The sequence below is a fragment of the Octodon degus genome, unplaced genomic scaffold, assembly GCF_000260255.1.
Source record: "Octodon degus isolate 3935 unplaced genomic scaffold, OctDeg1.0 scaffold00113, whole genome shotgun sequence".
NCBI lineage: Eukaryota > Metazoa > Chordata > Mammalia > Rodentia > Octodontidae > Octodon > Octodon degus.
Genome location: NW_004524689.1, coordinates 5,510,312 through 5,523,652, shown reverse-complemented (window position 1 = coordinate 5,523,652; position 13,341 = coordinate 5,510,312). Strand labels below are relative to the sequence as shown.

General features: G+C 43.3%; 1 protein-coding gene across 7 annotated transcripts in view; it reads left to right on the top strand.

Annotated features, from left to right (window-relative positions):
- The window catches only part of Rere (arginine-glutamic acid dipeptide repeats), a 451,075-nt gene that overhangs the window by 274,023 nt on the left and 163,711 nt on the right, over window positions 1–13,341 (top strand). The window contains exon 1 of one of the 7 annotated variants that reach the window (XM_023699558.1): window positions 5,727–5,969. The exons of the other annotated variants lie outside the window; for them this stretch is intronic. Within the exon in view, the coding sequence (XP_023555326.1) occupies window positions 5,944–5,969 (26 nt within the window). The 5' untranslated portion in view covers window positions 5,727–5,943. Of the gene's footprint in view, window positions 1–5,726; window positions 5,970–13,341 lie in introns of those variants that run through there. 7 annotated transcript variants of the gene reach the window in all.

Sequence of the window (13,341 nt, the reverse complement as noted above, 5' to 3'; positions counted from 1 at the left end):
TCTCTCCCCCTTTAACCCCTCCCCTTCCCTCTCCTTCCCTCCCCCTCCCCTTCCCCCTGCCTCTCTTGTGAGCAAAGTTTGAAGGGAAGAACCTCTTAAAGAGCTTTAGAGACATCCCTGAAGAGTAGAGGGCATCGCTTCTGCTACCCTCTGTTGCAGCTGTTCTTTTGGTTTTTCAAGATGGTGATGGAATGGTGGCTATCACAGCCACAGTTCAGCCTAGACGAGAGTGGAAGTGCCTAAAAGTCCTCTGCTTTTACCCTTTAAAGGCATTTTTTATAATTTGCATAAGACACTTTTCATCTTATTAGACCAAAAAAGTCAGACTCACATTTTAGAGGAAGAATCTACCATTGATCATGAGAACAGAAAAAGCAGAGTAGGCACTAAATTATTTACGAAACGAGTAAATCTTTACACTAAAATCAAACAGGGGCGTGTAGAAAATAATAGCGTGTGGAATCCTAGCAAAGCATAAAAAATGTACATGTCTAAGTTCATAACATGCAAGAGTGTCTTAATTGTTAACCTATTTACCATTTCGTAATGAAGGGTTTTTTTTTTTTTTTTGGCTGGCTCAGGCTGCCTTAAGGGTGGGCCTGGTAAGGTATGAGTAGTTGGGGATTGAGCCCTGAGATCCTATACCTGACTGTGTTTGCATAAGCAGGCGCTTAAACAACTGAGCTAACTGGCAGGCCCCCTACCATTTCATAATGGAAGAAGAAAAAATCTTGATATAGAAAAAGCGCATGGTAAAATTCATTATTCTTTCATTACTTAGTCGGGAAAACTTATGAAATTAAATGTGGGATGAAATTTCCTTAAGCCAAGAATATTTACTAAAATCTATAGCAAATACCATAATTAAGGGAGTGTTGCAAGTTTTCTCTTTAAAATTAGAACCAGTTAAGATTCCTATGTCCACTGAGATACAAGAAAGAAAACATGAGGATTAGGGATAGGGAAGTGAAACTATCACTGGGATAGGATTTCTACCATGAAAACTGTTTGCAAGAAAGGTTGCAAACAAATTGTCAAATATAAGGAGATAAGTTGAAAGTATCCAGGGTAACAGATCTGAACTTGTACATACATGCACACCTATTTCCATGTACAAGGGGCAATTAGGAAGCAAAAATTAAACTATTTTGGGGCCGGGGAGCTGGCTCAGTAGAATAAGTGCTTGCTTGGCAAGCACAAGGACCTGAGTTCAGTCCCCAGTTCTGCAAAATAAAATAAAATAAAATAAAATAAAATGAAAACTGTTTCTAAAAGTTTCCTTTTTCTTAATGTGGATTCTATTCATTAGAATATGTATTTTCTAAATAGTAGTATATTTTCTTTGTATGTTTTCTCTAGAATTTTCTGAATATTATCATTGGTGATTTTTGCTTTAAAACTTATTAGTTAAAAAAATTGCTAGGACAGCCTGGCCAGATAGCGCAGTGGACTAAAGTGCCAGCGTTGGCAGAGTGCAGTGGCCAGGGTTTGATCCTTGGATGTGCTGTGCTGGCCCGCCCCCAGGACACACTGATTTGGCAATTGAGACTGGGCATGGTGGCGCACCTGTAATCCTAGCCCTTGGGAGGCTGAAAACAGGAGGATCACTACGGGTCCCATCTCCTCAGTGAGACCCTGCAGACCCTGTACTATGAGAAAAAAAAGTAAATAAAATATTCTAGACATTCTTCTATTCATGGTAAATAGAAAATTAAAACTTAAGTATTTTCCATGTTACAGATCTTACGTTGTCTTTGATAAATGTGAATACTGTACTCACTAAATGCTAAATAGTGTTGTTTCAGTCAGTTTTTATAGACTACACATTTTAAATTAAAAATCTATGTGTATATTACATTCATCTCCCCTCTTGTATATTCAGAAGTGCTTACCTTTACCTGTTACTGACTAGGAGCTAATAGGAAGGAAGAAGGCTGTGGGATCCAGACAGTGCAGGTGCCCCCAGGCCCCAGCAGGAGGCCAGTGCAGCAGCCTTACAGGGTGCCCACCCCAGGGTGTGCCTGGGCCTGCAGCGGCAGGGTGTTGTTGAAGAAATGGGCAGCAAGAATGATGTCTGGGGTGCGGGAGGATGAGGTAGAAGAAGCAGGTCCAGTTCTTAAATGTTAGCTGGCAGCCAGAATGTGCTTCGTGTGTGGCAAGCATTGGTCAGAGGAAACAGCCTGATAAAAGTGCCACAGTGGTTCACTGAGTCACTAAATCACTCAAATTCCTGGCCTCTGAACATGCCCTGACGGGGAGGAGGTCCCTGGCTGTGCCCGAGTTTGGAGCGCATGGGGAACTGGCATGACATGGCATCAGTGGTAGGAGTAGCACCCCTTGGCACTGCTGGCCGGCAGCCCCTTCCTGTCCCCAACTATAGAGGCCCTGAGAACTGGTGGGTGAGGGCCAGCAAGGACACTCGTTTGTTTTAGGTATTTTCAAAATTTTAGCGTGAAATTTTGAGTTTCAAGATTAACACATAGACTTTCTATTTATCTTTTACTCAGTTCAGCTATCAGTGTTTTGCCATATGTACTTTTGTTTTGTGCCTAAGTTTTTACTCTTTTTAATAGATTTGCATTATTGTATTTCTTTACCATATTACTCTGTGTATCTGCGCTCTCTGCTTTGTTACTCTTCTTAGAGTATTCTGGTGCCTGCCCCCTTTTCCCTTGAGATGGGTAGCATGTTTTCCCCGGGCCTGAGCTCCCAGGGCTCCAGTACTGTAGTTGGGTTATAGATGTGCGTCAGCTCACCAACCTAATAAGGTATTTCCCATTCCTGAACCACTTGACAATCAGTTACAGACAGCAGGCTCCTTTCTCCCCCATACTTCACTGTGTATTTCCAAGAGAAAGAATATTATCTTACGTAACCATGATATGATTAGCAAACTTAGGAAAATTAACAGTGACATGGTCAAAATCAGCCTATTTTCAAAGTAGATGGTTATTTCTGTAATGTCATTTGCCTTGCTCTGTTCTCATAGCATGCCGGTGCTTGCATTTTTCATGACACTGACCTTTTTGAAAAGTAAGAGCCAGTTTCGCCAAATGACCTTCAACTTGAATTTGTTCAGTGTCCGCATGACTTGATAGCATGTGGAGTTCTTACCAAGGAATGCTGTATAAGAAACAGTGTGCTGGGAGGTCTGGGAGACACCCGGCAAGATGCTGTAGGCACTGTGCTTGCCTGAAAAGAGCTCGCAGTCCAGTGAGAGGTGGGTCCCCTATTGCGTGCTCTTGGGATGGTGGTGACCAGAGAGGAGCTGGTCGGCACTGTAGTAGAGAGGGTGTGAAGGAGGTGCAGGCAGCCAGGGTGTGATGCACTGAGGGGGGACAAGAGTGTGGACAGGTGTCCAGCTGGCTGGCGCCTACAGGGCAGCTGTGAGGTGCAGGTGCCAAGAGAGCCAGAGAAGAGTGTAGCAGCAGACTGGGGATATGAGGATCCAGTGTCAGAGCACGGCCACGGCATCGTGCCCTTGGTAGCGTCCAAGTGACTCATGATTTTAAAAATGTAATTCCTTTAACTTGCTCTAAATAATCATTTTTATATAGACTTTCACCTATGAAATAGTTCCTATGGGTTTTCAGAGTTGTGATGAATTTATTAAATTACTATTGCTGGGTTGATGGCACACACTTGTAATCCCAGCACTCGGGAGGCTGAGGAGGATTACTGGGAGTTTGAGGCCAGTCTGGGCTACGTGGTGAGTTCACGACCAGCCTGGACTACGCAGGGAGACCCTGTCTCAGAAACTGTAAATAAGTAATAAGTAAGTAAGTGAGTTTATGTTAATTTTTCACAGTGGACATTTTCCATATGAAAAGGTTTGATTTTTGTTGTTTTCAATGCAGCCCTTTGAAAGGAAATTCTGCACTGGTCGTACTCATTTTATTTCACTGTGAAGTTTAATTTTATTACTTTGGTTTTCAGAAAGGAATAGTCCGTAGACCAGTAGTGGCCAGCCTGTGGCCCGCATGCCAAGGCAGGCTGTTGGTATCATTGAAAGCTCTCAAAAAGGCCCGACATGACTGCCCTAGGCTCTTTCTCAGTGGCACTCAGACTTGCTGTCTTACATACCAATAAGGAAAACAGTTCTCCAGTTTGTCTCTATTTCGTATGATGGGTATTTGGCACTACTTTTTCTTTTTTCTGTCTCCTTCCTGCCTCTCTCCCCTCCATTCTCTTCTTTTTCTCTTCCCTTCTCTTCTTTTTTGCAACAGGGTCTCACCATGTAGCCCAGGCTGGCCTAGAACTTTAGGTGGTTCTTCCTGCTCAGCCTCCCTATTGATGTCATTAGAGGTGTGTACCACCATGTCCAGGTTAGTTTCTTATATCTTATACATCACATTTCTAGCAGGGTAGGATTTATTGTATTGTTGTTTTAGAATTTATTTTGTAGTGTAAACAGGAGTACTGTGGATGTGAAGTTGGTTCTGTGTGCTGAGGAGTCTTGAAGACACTAAATATTCTTTTGAACAGGTTTTCTTCACTGATGGTTACAGTTCTGGGAACTAGAATTTGGACTGTGCTTTCTTGGCGACTTTGTCCTTTATAGTTTAGGGTTGCTCACATTCTTCCTTTTTTTTTTTTTTTTTTCCTAAGTCCTAGCTAATGTGAAAATTGTCTAATAGCTTGCTAGTAGAAATCAAGCCTGTACATGAAGCTGTGGTAGACAGTTTGGTTTGCTGCTCCTGGGTTGCAGAGGCTGGGGGAGAAGGCATTAAATGCATTTTAAAGGGTTTTGACAGAAGACATCTTGGCTAGTTCTGTGAGAGTGGCAAAGCTACTCTATAGAGTTTGTTCAGCCTAGGTTAGAGTGAGCTTGCATTTGGGCATCAGAGACGTTTCCCATTAAACTTGATTAAATTTAGCTTCTTGGGTCATGCTGTAAGGACTGGCCTGAGAGTGTTGAGTCAGGAGACCCAAGTTAGGCTCTCATGTTTGTGACATGGTGCTCTGTGACTTCTTGATTTGTGCTTTCCTGCCCTTCTTCTTGTTAGAATCGCATTTGTCAAGCTAGGCCTGAGTGGGCTAATATTACTTAAGGAAAGGCTTTGATTTATTATTGGGAAATTTTCAATCTTCTGCTCTCAGGGTGATTAAGCTCTTTGCATAAAATACGTATTCTGTAGCCATCCTGTTTGCAGTTCCGTCCTCTTTATCCATATCTGTGTGACAATGCCTGGCACCTTGTAGCTTTTCCATCTTGTTTGTTTGGTCTTTTTCCAAATGTTTAATGTTTTCAAAAAGAATTGTATAGGGCTGGCCCTTTGCATGCTTAGGGCCTTGGGCTCCGTCCTCAGTACTTACCAGTGGGGCTGACCTGTGGAGCTCCTTCTAAAGAAGTAGCTGCTGTTGTGTTTTTAAATGTGCTATAGTATTTCTGATGATCCATAGTACAGTCATTATTATCATTCACATCTGTGTGCTTGGTTTTGTTTTTTGGAGATCTCATGATGTAAAACCACCATTTGTTTAAAAAATAAAAAAGATGAAGCAAAACTTGGTGTCCTGTTGACAGCACAGGGCATGATGTGGGGCCTCTCCCTGGCTCAGCTCACAGAGGAAGCTCCCTGGTGTTGGCCGTCTCAGACCCCCTTTCAGAGGCCCCACTTCCCTGCACACTAGCTTGGTGTGTGGGGAGAGCTGCAGTCTGTTGGCTGGGCTTTATTTACGGAAACAGCAGGGTTGGGATGGATTGTGCGGAGAGACAGTGTGTGGGTGAGGGGGTCACAGCACATGCCCAGTGCCGTCAGTGCGGGAAGTTTCTGCGCTCTGCGAAGGCTCAGGTCACAGCACAGGCTCAGTGAGAGCTCGCCGAGGTCTCTCAGGCTGCATGTGCCTCCATTTTGAGTAGTGAGAGTAGAAAAGGGCAGAGTTGTAGCTGTAAGTAAAGGTACAGGAAGCCAGCTAGACTCACGAGAGCCTCGTGTAGCCATGGATGACCCACTCAGCCCCTGCAGGTAGGCTCTCTTCCTCCGGCCTCACCAAAACAGTGATGGGTTTTGCTGTGCTTTCTCACTCCCGAAGACGTCTGTGAATCATTTCACCATTCGTGGTGCATGTTCCTGGGAACCTTCGACTCAGCCGGGCTGGCCATGTAGGTGGTGTTGTGGAGCGTAAAATCAGGCTCAGAGTGGGGTCTGCCAGGAGATGCCTCAAGCAGATGTAGAATCGGAGGCTTCGTGGTCCCTCTGCCTCTGTCCCCTTAGTTTTCCCCCTTACCTCTCCTTCGCAGTGTAATTCTAGCCTCAGTCGAGCTGGGTGCATGTTGCCGCGCTTATCTTATGTTCAAGACCTGCAGAGCAGGCCTTGTTGCTGTGTGCCTGGTAGGGATTGCCTGTGTGGAGAGCAGCTCTGTTTGGATGTTTTAGGAAGGGTGGTAGGTGGGCAGCTATTGGTTGCTTTGAAGGTGGGTGGAACTTGTTTTGATTGAGAGCCTGTTTGCCAGAGCAAATTATAATTCTCATGATCTTTCTCTGAAATCTTACACAGGCAGGTCATATTATGGTTGCAACAGCATCAACCTTAAAATGGAATTTCAGGAAAAATAAAAGATCCTATCAGAGCAGTTTTTTGTGTGTTGTTGCTTCAGAAGGAAGCAAACCCTTTTTCCTTTTGGGCCTTGGGGAGTATTTCTTGGCATTTATTGAAAAACCCTATACACTGACATTTGTGTTAGAAGTTGAGGTTTCATGTTTTCTGTTCATTTTGGTTCATTCGTTTTGGGATAGCATAGTATTTGCTGTGTATGAGTGTTTTATTGTATGACATGGGAATTGTGCAGAAGCAGAGAAGTTGGTGCCTGAGGAGGCAGTGGCAGTGTTGATATGGCCACCCTGGAGTCCATGGCTTGAGGGCAGATGCTGGTCCTTCCTACCCTGGAGAGGTTGTGCTTGTTGTGCTTCCCATTTGCAGCCAAAGCTCAGACATATGGCCTCTGAAGAAGCAGACCCACAACAAGTTGGATTCTTCCTCAAGCACAGATACTAAATGATTTTTTTTTTTTTTTTTTTTTTTTTTCGGGGATTGAACTCAGGTCCTTGCGCTTGCCAGGCCAAGTGCTTATTCCACTGAGCTATCTCCCCGGCACCTAAATGATATTTTGTATTATATTAATTATTCCTTCTTTTCTCCCTTTTTCTTTAGATAGGTGACACCTAAGTTTTGTACATTTGTGAGGAGTGAAGAAAGCATACAGCCTGGAATGGGAAAAATTCTCATAGGCAAGGGGGGGAATTGCCTGTGTGGTGACACAAAAGAGAATGCATTCGTGTAGGCTCCTGGTTAGACAGTATGAAGTTGGAGCTTTGTGTTGCCAGCTCCTGTCCAAGGCAGCCTCTGCTTTTGGTGAAAAGCTTTTAACAAGGCCAGTGTAGGTGAGAGTTCTAGTTACTGAACGATTCCCAAAGTATATAGTCTGTATTCTTGCAGGTTTAGTTTTGTGGTCCTGACTAGAGAAATGAATTGCAAAGAATGAATTTAGTGTTGTTGCATTTATTACTGCTTTTATGATGTTTTTCCACTCATGTGCGGGCTTTTTTCCTGCTAGGATCATATTGATTCGAGCATTGGTTGGTTTTGGAAGTTTGGGCGAGGTATCCACCTTTTCCTGTACTATAGTATTGGTTCTTGTATTTACTCCATTTATATCAAGATTTTATCTTCCTTTTTTCTTCTTAACAAAAAACTCTGCCCTTTCTCTAGCCGGAAGGAGCTGGACACTGCAGCTCCTCCTGCTCCCCCGTGTGCATGATCTGGGCAGGGCTTACAGTTTAGGCAGGGAGATTCAGTGTTTGAGTATAGGCAAGAATCTACGTTTTCTCTTACAGGATCTTTACTTCTCCTGAAGCTCTCTTTCTATGTAGCAAATCAAATGTGAAAAGAAAGCTATGCTCATAGCCAGGTCAGCCCTGGATCCACTTTGTCCTGCGTGTGGCTGACCCGGCTGTGCCTGCTGCTCACCTGCATCTATGGAGCCTGCGCAGCAGCTACCCATTTGCTAGTAAAGATAGGGGCTGCTGGCTGTGATTGGGCTGTGCTCTGTGGTTGAGTGTGTTGCACAGCCCGTGAAGTTAGTCATCCTAAGGATTTCTTGTGTGGCTACATTTGTTCTGTATCTTCTTGTCTTGGGGAAATATCTTTGGAGTGTAATTTGGCAGCTTCCTGACTCCTGCTCCAGCGCTGGGCTTCTGTTCTCCTGAGGGAGGTGGAGGTGGAGGTGAAGCAACAAAGCAGCCCATGGAAGTTACTCTGTTGGATGGTGAAGATGTGGTTCTGTCACAGACTGGATCCTGTGGCACTATGGAGTGGCAGAAAACGTGGGGGAATAGTAGAAAGTATATACCTCAGGGAGAACACAGACACTGAGATGTCGGCCTGTTACTTGCCTTTTGGTCCCTTGTAGTATTGGATCAGAATCTGGGTTGAACATTGCTTGTGAAACGCTCATGTGACAGCACAAGATTCAGTCTCTGGGTGAAAAGCCCAATGCACTTGCTTGTGCTTCACCAGCACTTCCTTTCTAATCTTTTACTACAGCTCTGCTTCTCACCACGTCTCACCTCCTGTCTAGTGTGCTCATTGATGAGGCGGCTATAGTACAGCCTCTGCCCTGGTGTTTACTGTGTCTATGATTCGCCAGTTGTTCTTTCTTTCCGATCCTTTTTTTCTTCTGAATTCATTCTTCCTTTTCCATTTCACCTTTTGATCATGACTGAACTGGGTGTATCTTTCTACCAAAAAGAAAGTGATCTAAAATAAATTTTTGGGCCAGGGATATAGTTCAGTAGTACAGTTCCTGTCTGGCAGGTGTAAAGTCCTGAGTTTGATTACTGGCATTCCCCCCCTCGCCCCCCCCCCCAAAAAAAATCATCTCATAGGAAGGGCAAGAAGACAGGAACTGCTGGCTAAAACAGGGCTTGAAATGATGTATACATTCATGAGGTTTTTTTAGCAAGCCCAGATCATTAATAATCACCTGTATCACAGCTTCTGTGGTAAGCAGCACAGGTACCTGAATATATGTTTAAAACAAATCTGGGGCTGGGGATGTAGCTCAGTGGTAGGGTGCTTGCTTAGCATATACAAGGCCCTGAGTTCAATCCCCAGTACCAAAAAAAATAAAATAAAATAAAATAAAATAAAATAAAATAAAATAAAATAAAGAAAGAAAAAGAAATGAAAAGGAAAAAACCCACAAATCTGCAAGATAGCATTTTATGTTCTGTGCTTTATGATACATTGAGTCCAAGGTTAAAACATTCATCTGGAATAAGTAGAGGTCATACTGAAGATCTTATAATGAACACATTTGTGATTTTGGGACTTGAGGCTCCTGAAGTAGGGATCATGCTTGTTTGTGCAGTCTCAGCTCCTAGCAGAGAGCCCAGCAGATAGGTCTTTGATGTCCATATGTTTGGTAAGTGAATGGCATGTAGTGTAGATGAAAGGCTAGATTTGGAGCCACATAGTGTTCAGACCCCACCAAATAAATGATTTTGGACAAGCTGCTTTTCTTCTCTGCACTCATAGGTCATAACATAAATATGAAGGCAGTATGAAAATAGTTGGCCCAGAGTTGCATCCTACTTTAGTGTTACTGAAATGGAAGGCCTTGGAAAGGCCACGATTATAGTGTCTTGGAGACACGATTATGTGAACAGTGCCTTTATTGTTACGATCAACCTGTTCAACTAAAACAATGTTAAGAATTGTTTTATGAATTAAGGCTATGACCAATATGTTCAACGACCCATGCCTGATCTACTTTCTTATTCTTTATCAGTGCCTTTTCTTTATACTTCTTGAAATCTTGGTTTAGATGACGCTCTGCTTCCCTATCTTGTAACGTTTGATGTGTTTAACATGAAATGCTTTTTTTTTTTAAACTGCTTTCTGCAGTGTAATTACGTGAACTTGTTAGTTAAAGCCTGCTTGCTTCCTCTTCCTTCCATACTCACAGCAACTCAGTGAAGAGGACTTAGGCCAGTGATGGTGAACCTTCTAGAGCTTTCAGTGATAACCAACAGCTGGCTGTGGCACATGTGCCAAAGGTTTGGCCCCACTGGCCGAGTCAGTGGTCCCACTTCCTGTAGCATTTCCAGCTGTTGCCAGTGGTAGCAAAGAGACCCTTAGCATGTACTGTGGATGCACTTCCTTAGTCTACTCCTTTTCTGGGAGACTCCATTCAGGTTGTTTATGTAGTTTGATTTCAGCACACTGAAAACCAGTGGTGTCTTTGGTTAGGGGATCAGTGTAGGCTTCAAGACTGCTGCTTAGGGATTGCTTTCAGTCATGGTGGGACTGTTCTTCAAGCTTTGTTTACCAAAGGTTGATATTTGTGTGGATGCACTTTTGTTAGGTTGTGGTCTGTAAAGTCATTTCCACCTTATAGCAGGTGATTAAAGTAAAGCACTCAAGGAGCCCAAGTGGGTTGCAGTTGTACATCAGTGCCGGGTGCACTGGGTGATGCTGCAGATGGCAGAGGACAGATAAGGCAGTAGATCGAGGCCGTCACAGCACTCTGCAAGAACATGTTGTTAAACAAGACCAGTTTTCTCCTATATCATTCACACATTGTTGCTGTGTGTATCCTATGTTTATGGTATCTTATTATTGGCAAGTAATTTTTTTTTTTAAAGACATGTTCTTATTATGCAGTTCACGTGCCCTCAAACTTGGATCGATCCTCCTGCCTCAGCTTCCCAGGGCTGGCGTTATAGCTGTTCCTCCATGCCTGGCACATGGACATTATTATTCTTCCAGCAATGCCTAATTCTCAGTTTTGAACTCTGAATTGTGTTTAGGAAGAACCTATGGAGACCTGTGTCTATGGCCTAGAACCTTCTGTAATTAACTCAGTGTGACTTCTAAAGAGAACACTGATATTTCCCTAGGTCTTGGTTTTTTTCTTTTAAGCTATGACATTGGACTAGCTGACCTCTTAGGAACCTTCCATCAGAGAGAGTTTAGAATTTTAGGATTCCAGATTTTGAGTAGTAACTGGTATTGCCCTTTGCATTTCTATATGAATTTGGAACATTTATGCTTTTTAGATATTGACTGATTCTCTTTTATTGTTTTTGTTTTCAGAAGATAAAGGCTGAATTTTATTTCTGCTAAACAGCTTATCAAGCCTGTTTCAGATTATTTTTTGTTGCTAGCCTTCTCATAGAAATGACTCAGCTGTCTTAATTTTTCAGCAGTACTCTATGTTGCTGTATATGGCTAAATAATAGTTGAGTTGGAGTATTGGAGTCTTTTGTTTATTCAGAAGATATTTTGTGAGAGCCAGTGGGCTCTTGGATGTAGAGGTGAGCTAGCAGCAGACTGGGTTCCTACTTTCGTGGTGCTTTTCATCTTGAGAGCAACATAGCTGTTGAAAGAAATGATTATGCCAAGCAGATAGAAAATCACATGCCGTGGGCAGGAGGAGAGGTAGATGGTGCTCAGCTACCTCAGAGTAGAGGCGTTCGCTTCCTGTCTCGCTCACTGTCAGGACACAGAACTAACAATTGCAGTGGTCTCGGTGCCAGAGACAGTGGACCTAGCTCTTTCCGTAGATCACTTCTTATTTTTACAACAGCCATACACGATAGCCATCCTGAACTTTTACTTTGTAGACGAGGCTACAGAGGGCTCAGGGACCTTGAAATGTGTCCTCAAGGTTACATTTCGTGCTTACAGACCATGGTCCTAAAGGCCAGTTCTGGAATCGGAGTCTGGGCCCACACTCAGACATGATGGTGTGTGAGAACTGTGAGCAGGGAGTGCCTCTGTCATGGCGTCTTCTACGCAGCTTTCCAGAGCATGGTGACTTCATTTAGGCCCAGAGAAAAATGAATAGCAATGTGTCATGGAGTAGAATAAAATTTCTGCAAGGGTTTTAAAAATGTATCATGTCAGACTATCTAAAGATGTTTTCGACTTGTTAATGACCATCATGCAGGAGAAGCTTGAGAACTCTGGCCTGCTGTCCTCAGCTTTTTTATCAACTGCTTTCTACCCCCTGCCTCACAAACTATCATAAATGAGATGATTCTGATAGATTGAGTTTTGATTTTCTTTAAACTTGTTACATTTTGTTTCAGACCCACATACTCTGTGTGATCATTTTCTAAATGAGCTAGTAAGTAAGTTTCTAGAGTCTTCTTTCTGTTGATAGCAGATCATTTTTCCTGCTCCACTCAATGCCATAGGGAAAGCTGTTTCCCTATGGAAGTCTCTCTGACCTGAGCGTTGGGAGCCCCAGGTCCTTGGGAAGGAGCTGCAGGCTTCCCTGCTCCATTGTTACAGATTCGGGGCCGAGAGGGTTAGCGTGTGAAGCCATCCCTCCTCCCTGTAAAAGGCTTCACCTTGACCAGCTTGTCCTTGGTTGGTGTCTTCTTCTCATACACATGCTTTGTACCTCCTCTTCCCAGCAGATTTCCATACTGTCTTTGGCAATTCCCATGGTCATGTAGGGCTGTTGGGGTGATTGAGAGTGCCCCCCCTCCCCCGTACCCTCCCTGTCCTCTGGTGAGGAAGTGATTTCTTGGGTTAGCCCCTTCACCCAGCTGACATGCAGCGTGCACAGCTCAAGAGCTGTGCCTACACCTGGCATCGGCCTCCTCCTCTCCTTCCTCCCTTTTTGATATTCAGTTGCAGGCTCCCTCTCTTTTCTGTCCATTCCCTGTTTACTTCTTAGACTAAAACATTTCCATGGTAACAGGTCACTTTTCAAAAGGAACATCTTGTCATTTTATTTAATCCACTGCAGCTGAAGAAGACTGAAATATTAAGTTGTAGTTGCTATGGATACTGCTTTGTTACACTGACTTCTTTTGTATCAGATTTCATATACAGTGAATTTCTTTCCATTTGGAGGGGTGCTCAAGAAATAAACAGGACTACTTATCATTATTGTTGTGATTTGGCTTCTGGGACTAATTTTTTTATATTCCAAAATAAAGATCTGTAGAGTAGTAGAGGCTGAGCCTCAGCTGTTTTGAACAACATGTATTATTTACAGAAAAATGTCTGCTTTTGCTAGGGAGGATGATGATAGTTGGAAATTATTTTCTGGTGGTCTGATTCATGGTATGAGGTTGTCTCCCTGTGGCAGAAGACCTTAGGAAGCATAGGGAAAAGAGAAATACATGGCTTGGTGTTCATTCTGACTGTCACTGCTCAGGAACTGTGGTGCTCTTTGCTCTGTTACTGGTTCAGTTGTCTGCAGTAGATTTTGGGGAAATCTGTTCGTTATTTACTGAGCTTTTCTCACATCTGACTTTCTTGCCTCTTGCCAAACTGTTAAACATCTCCTGGCTTACTTTTTTTTTTTGACTTTGTAGA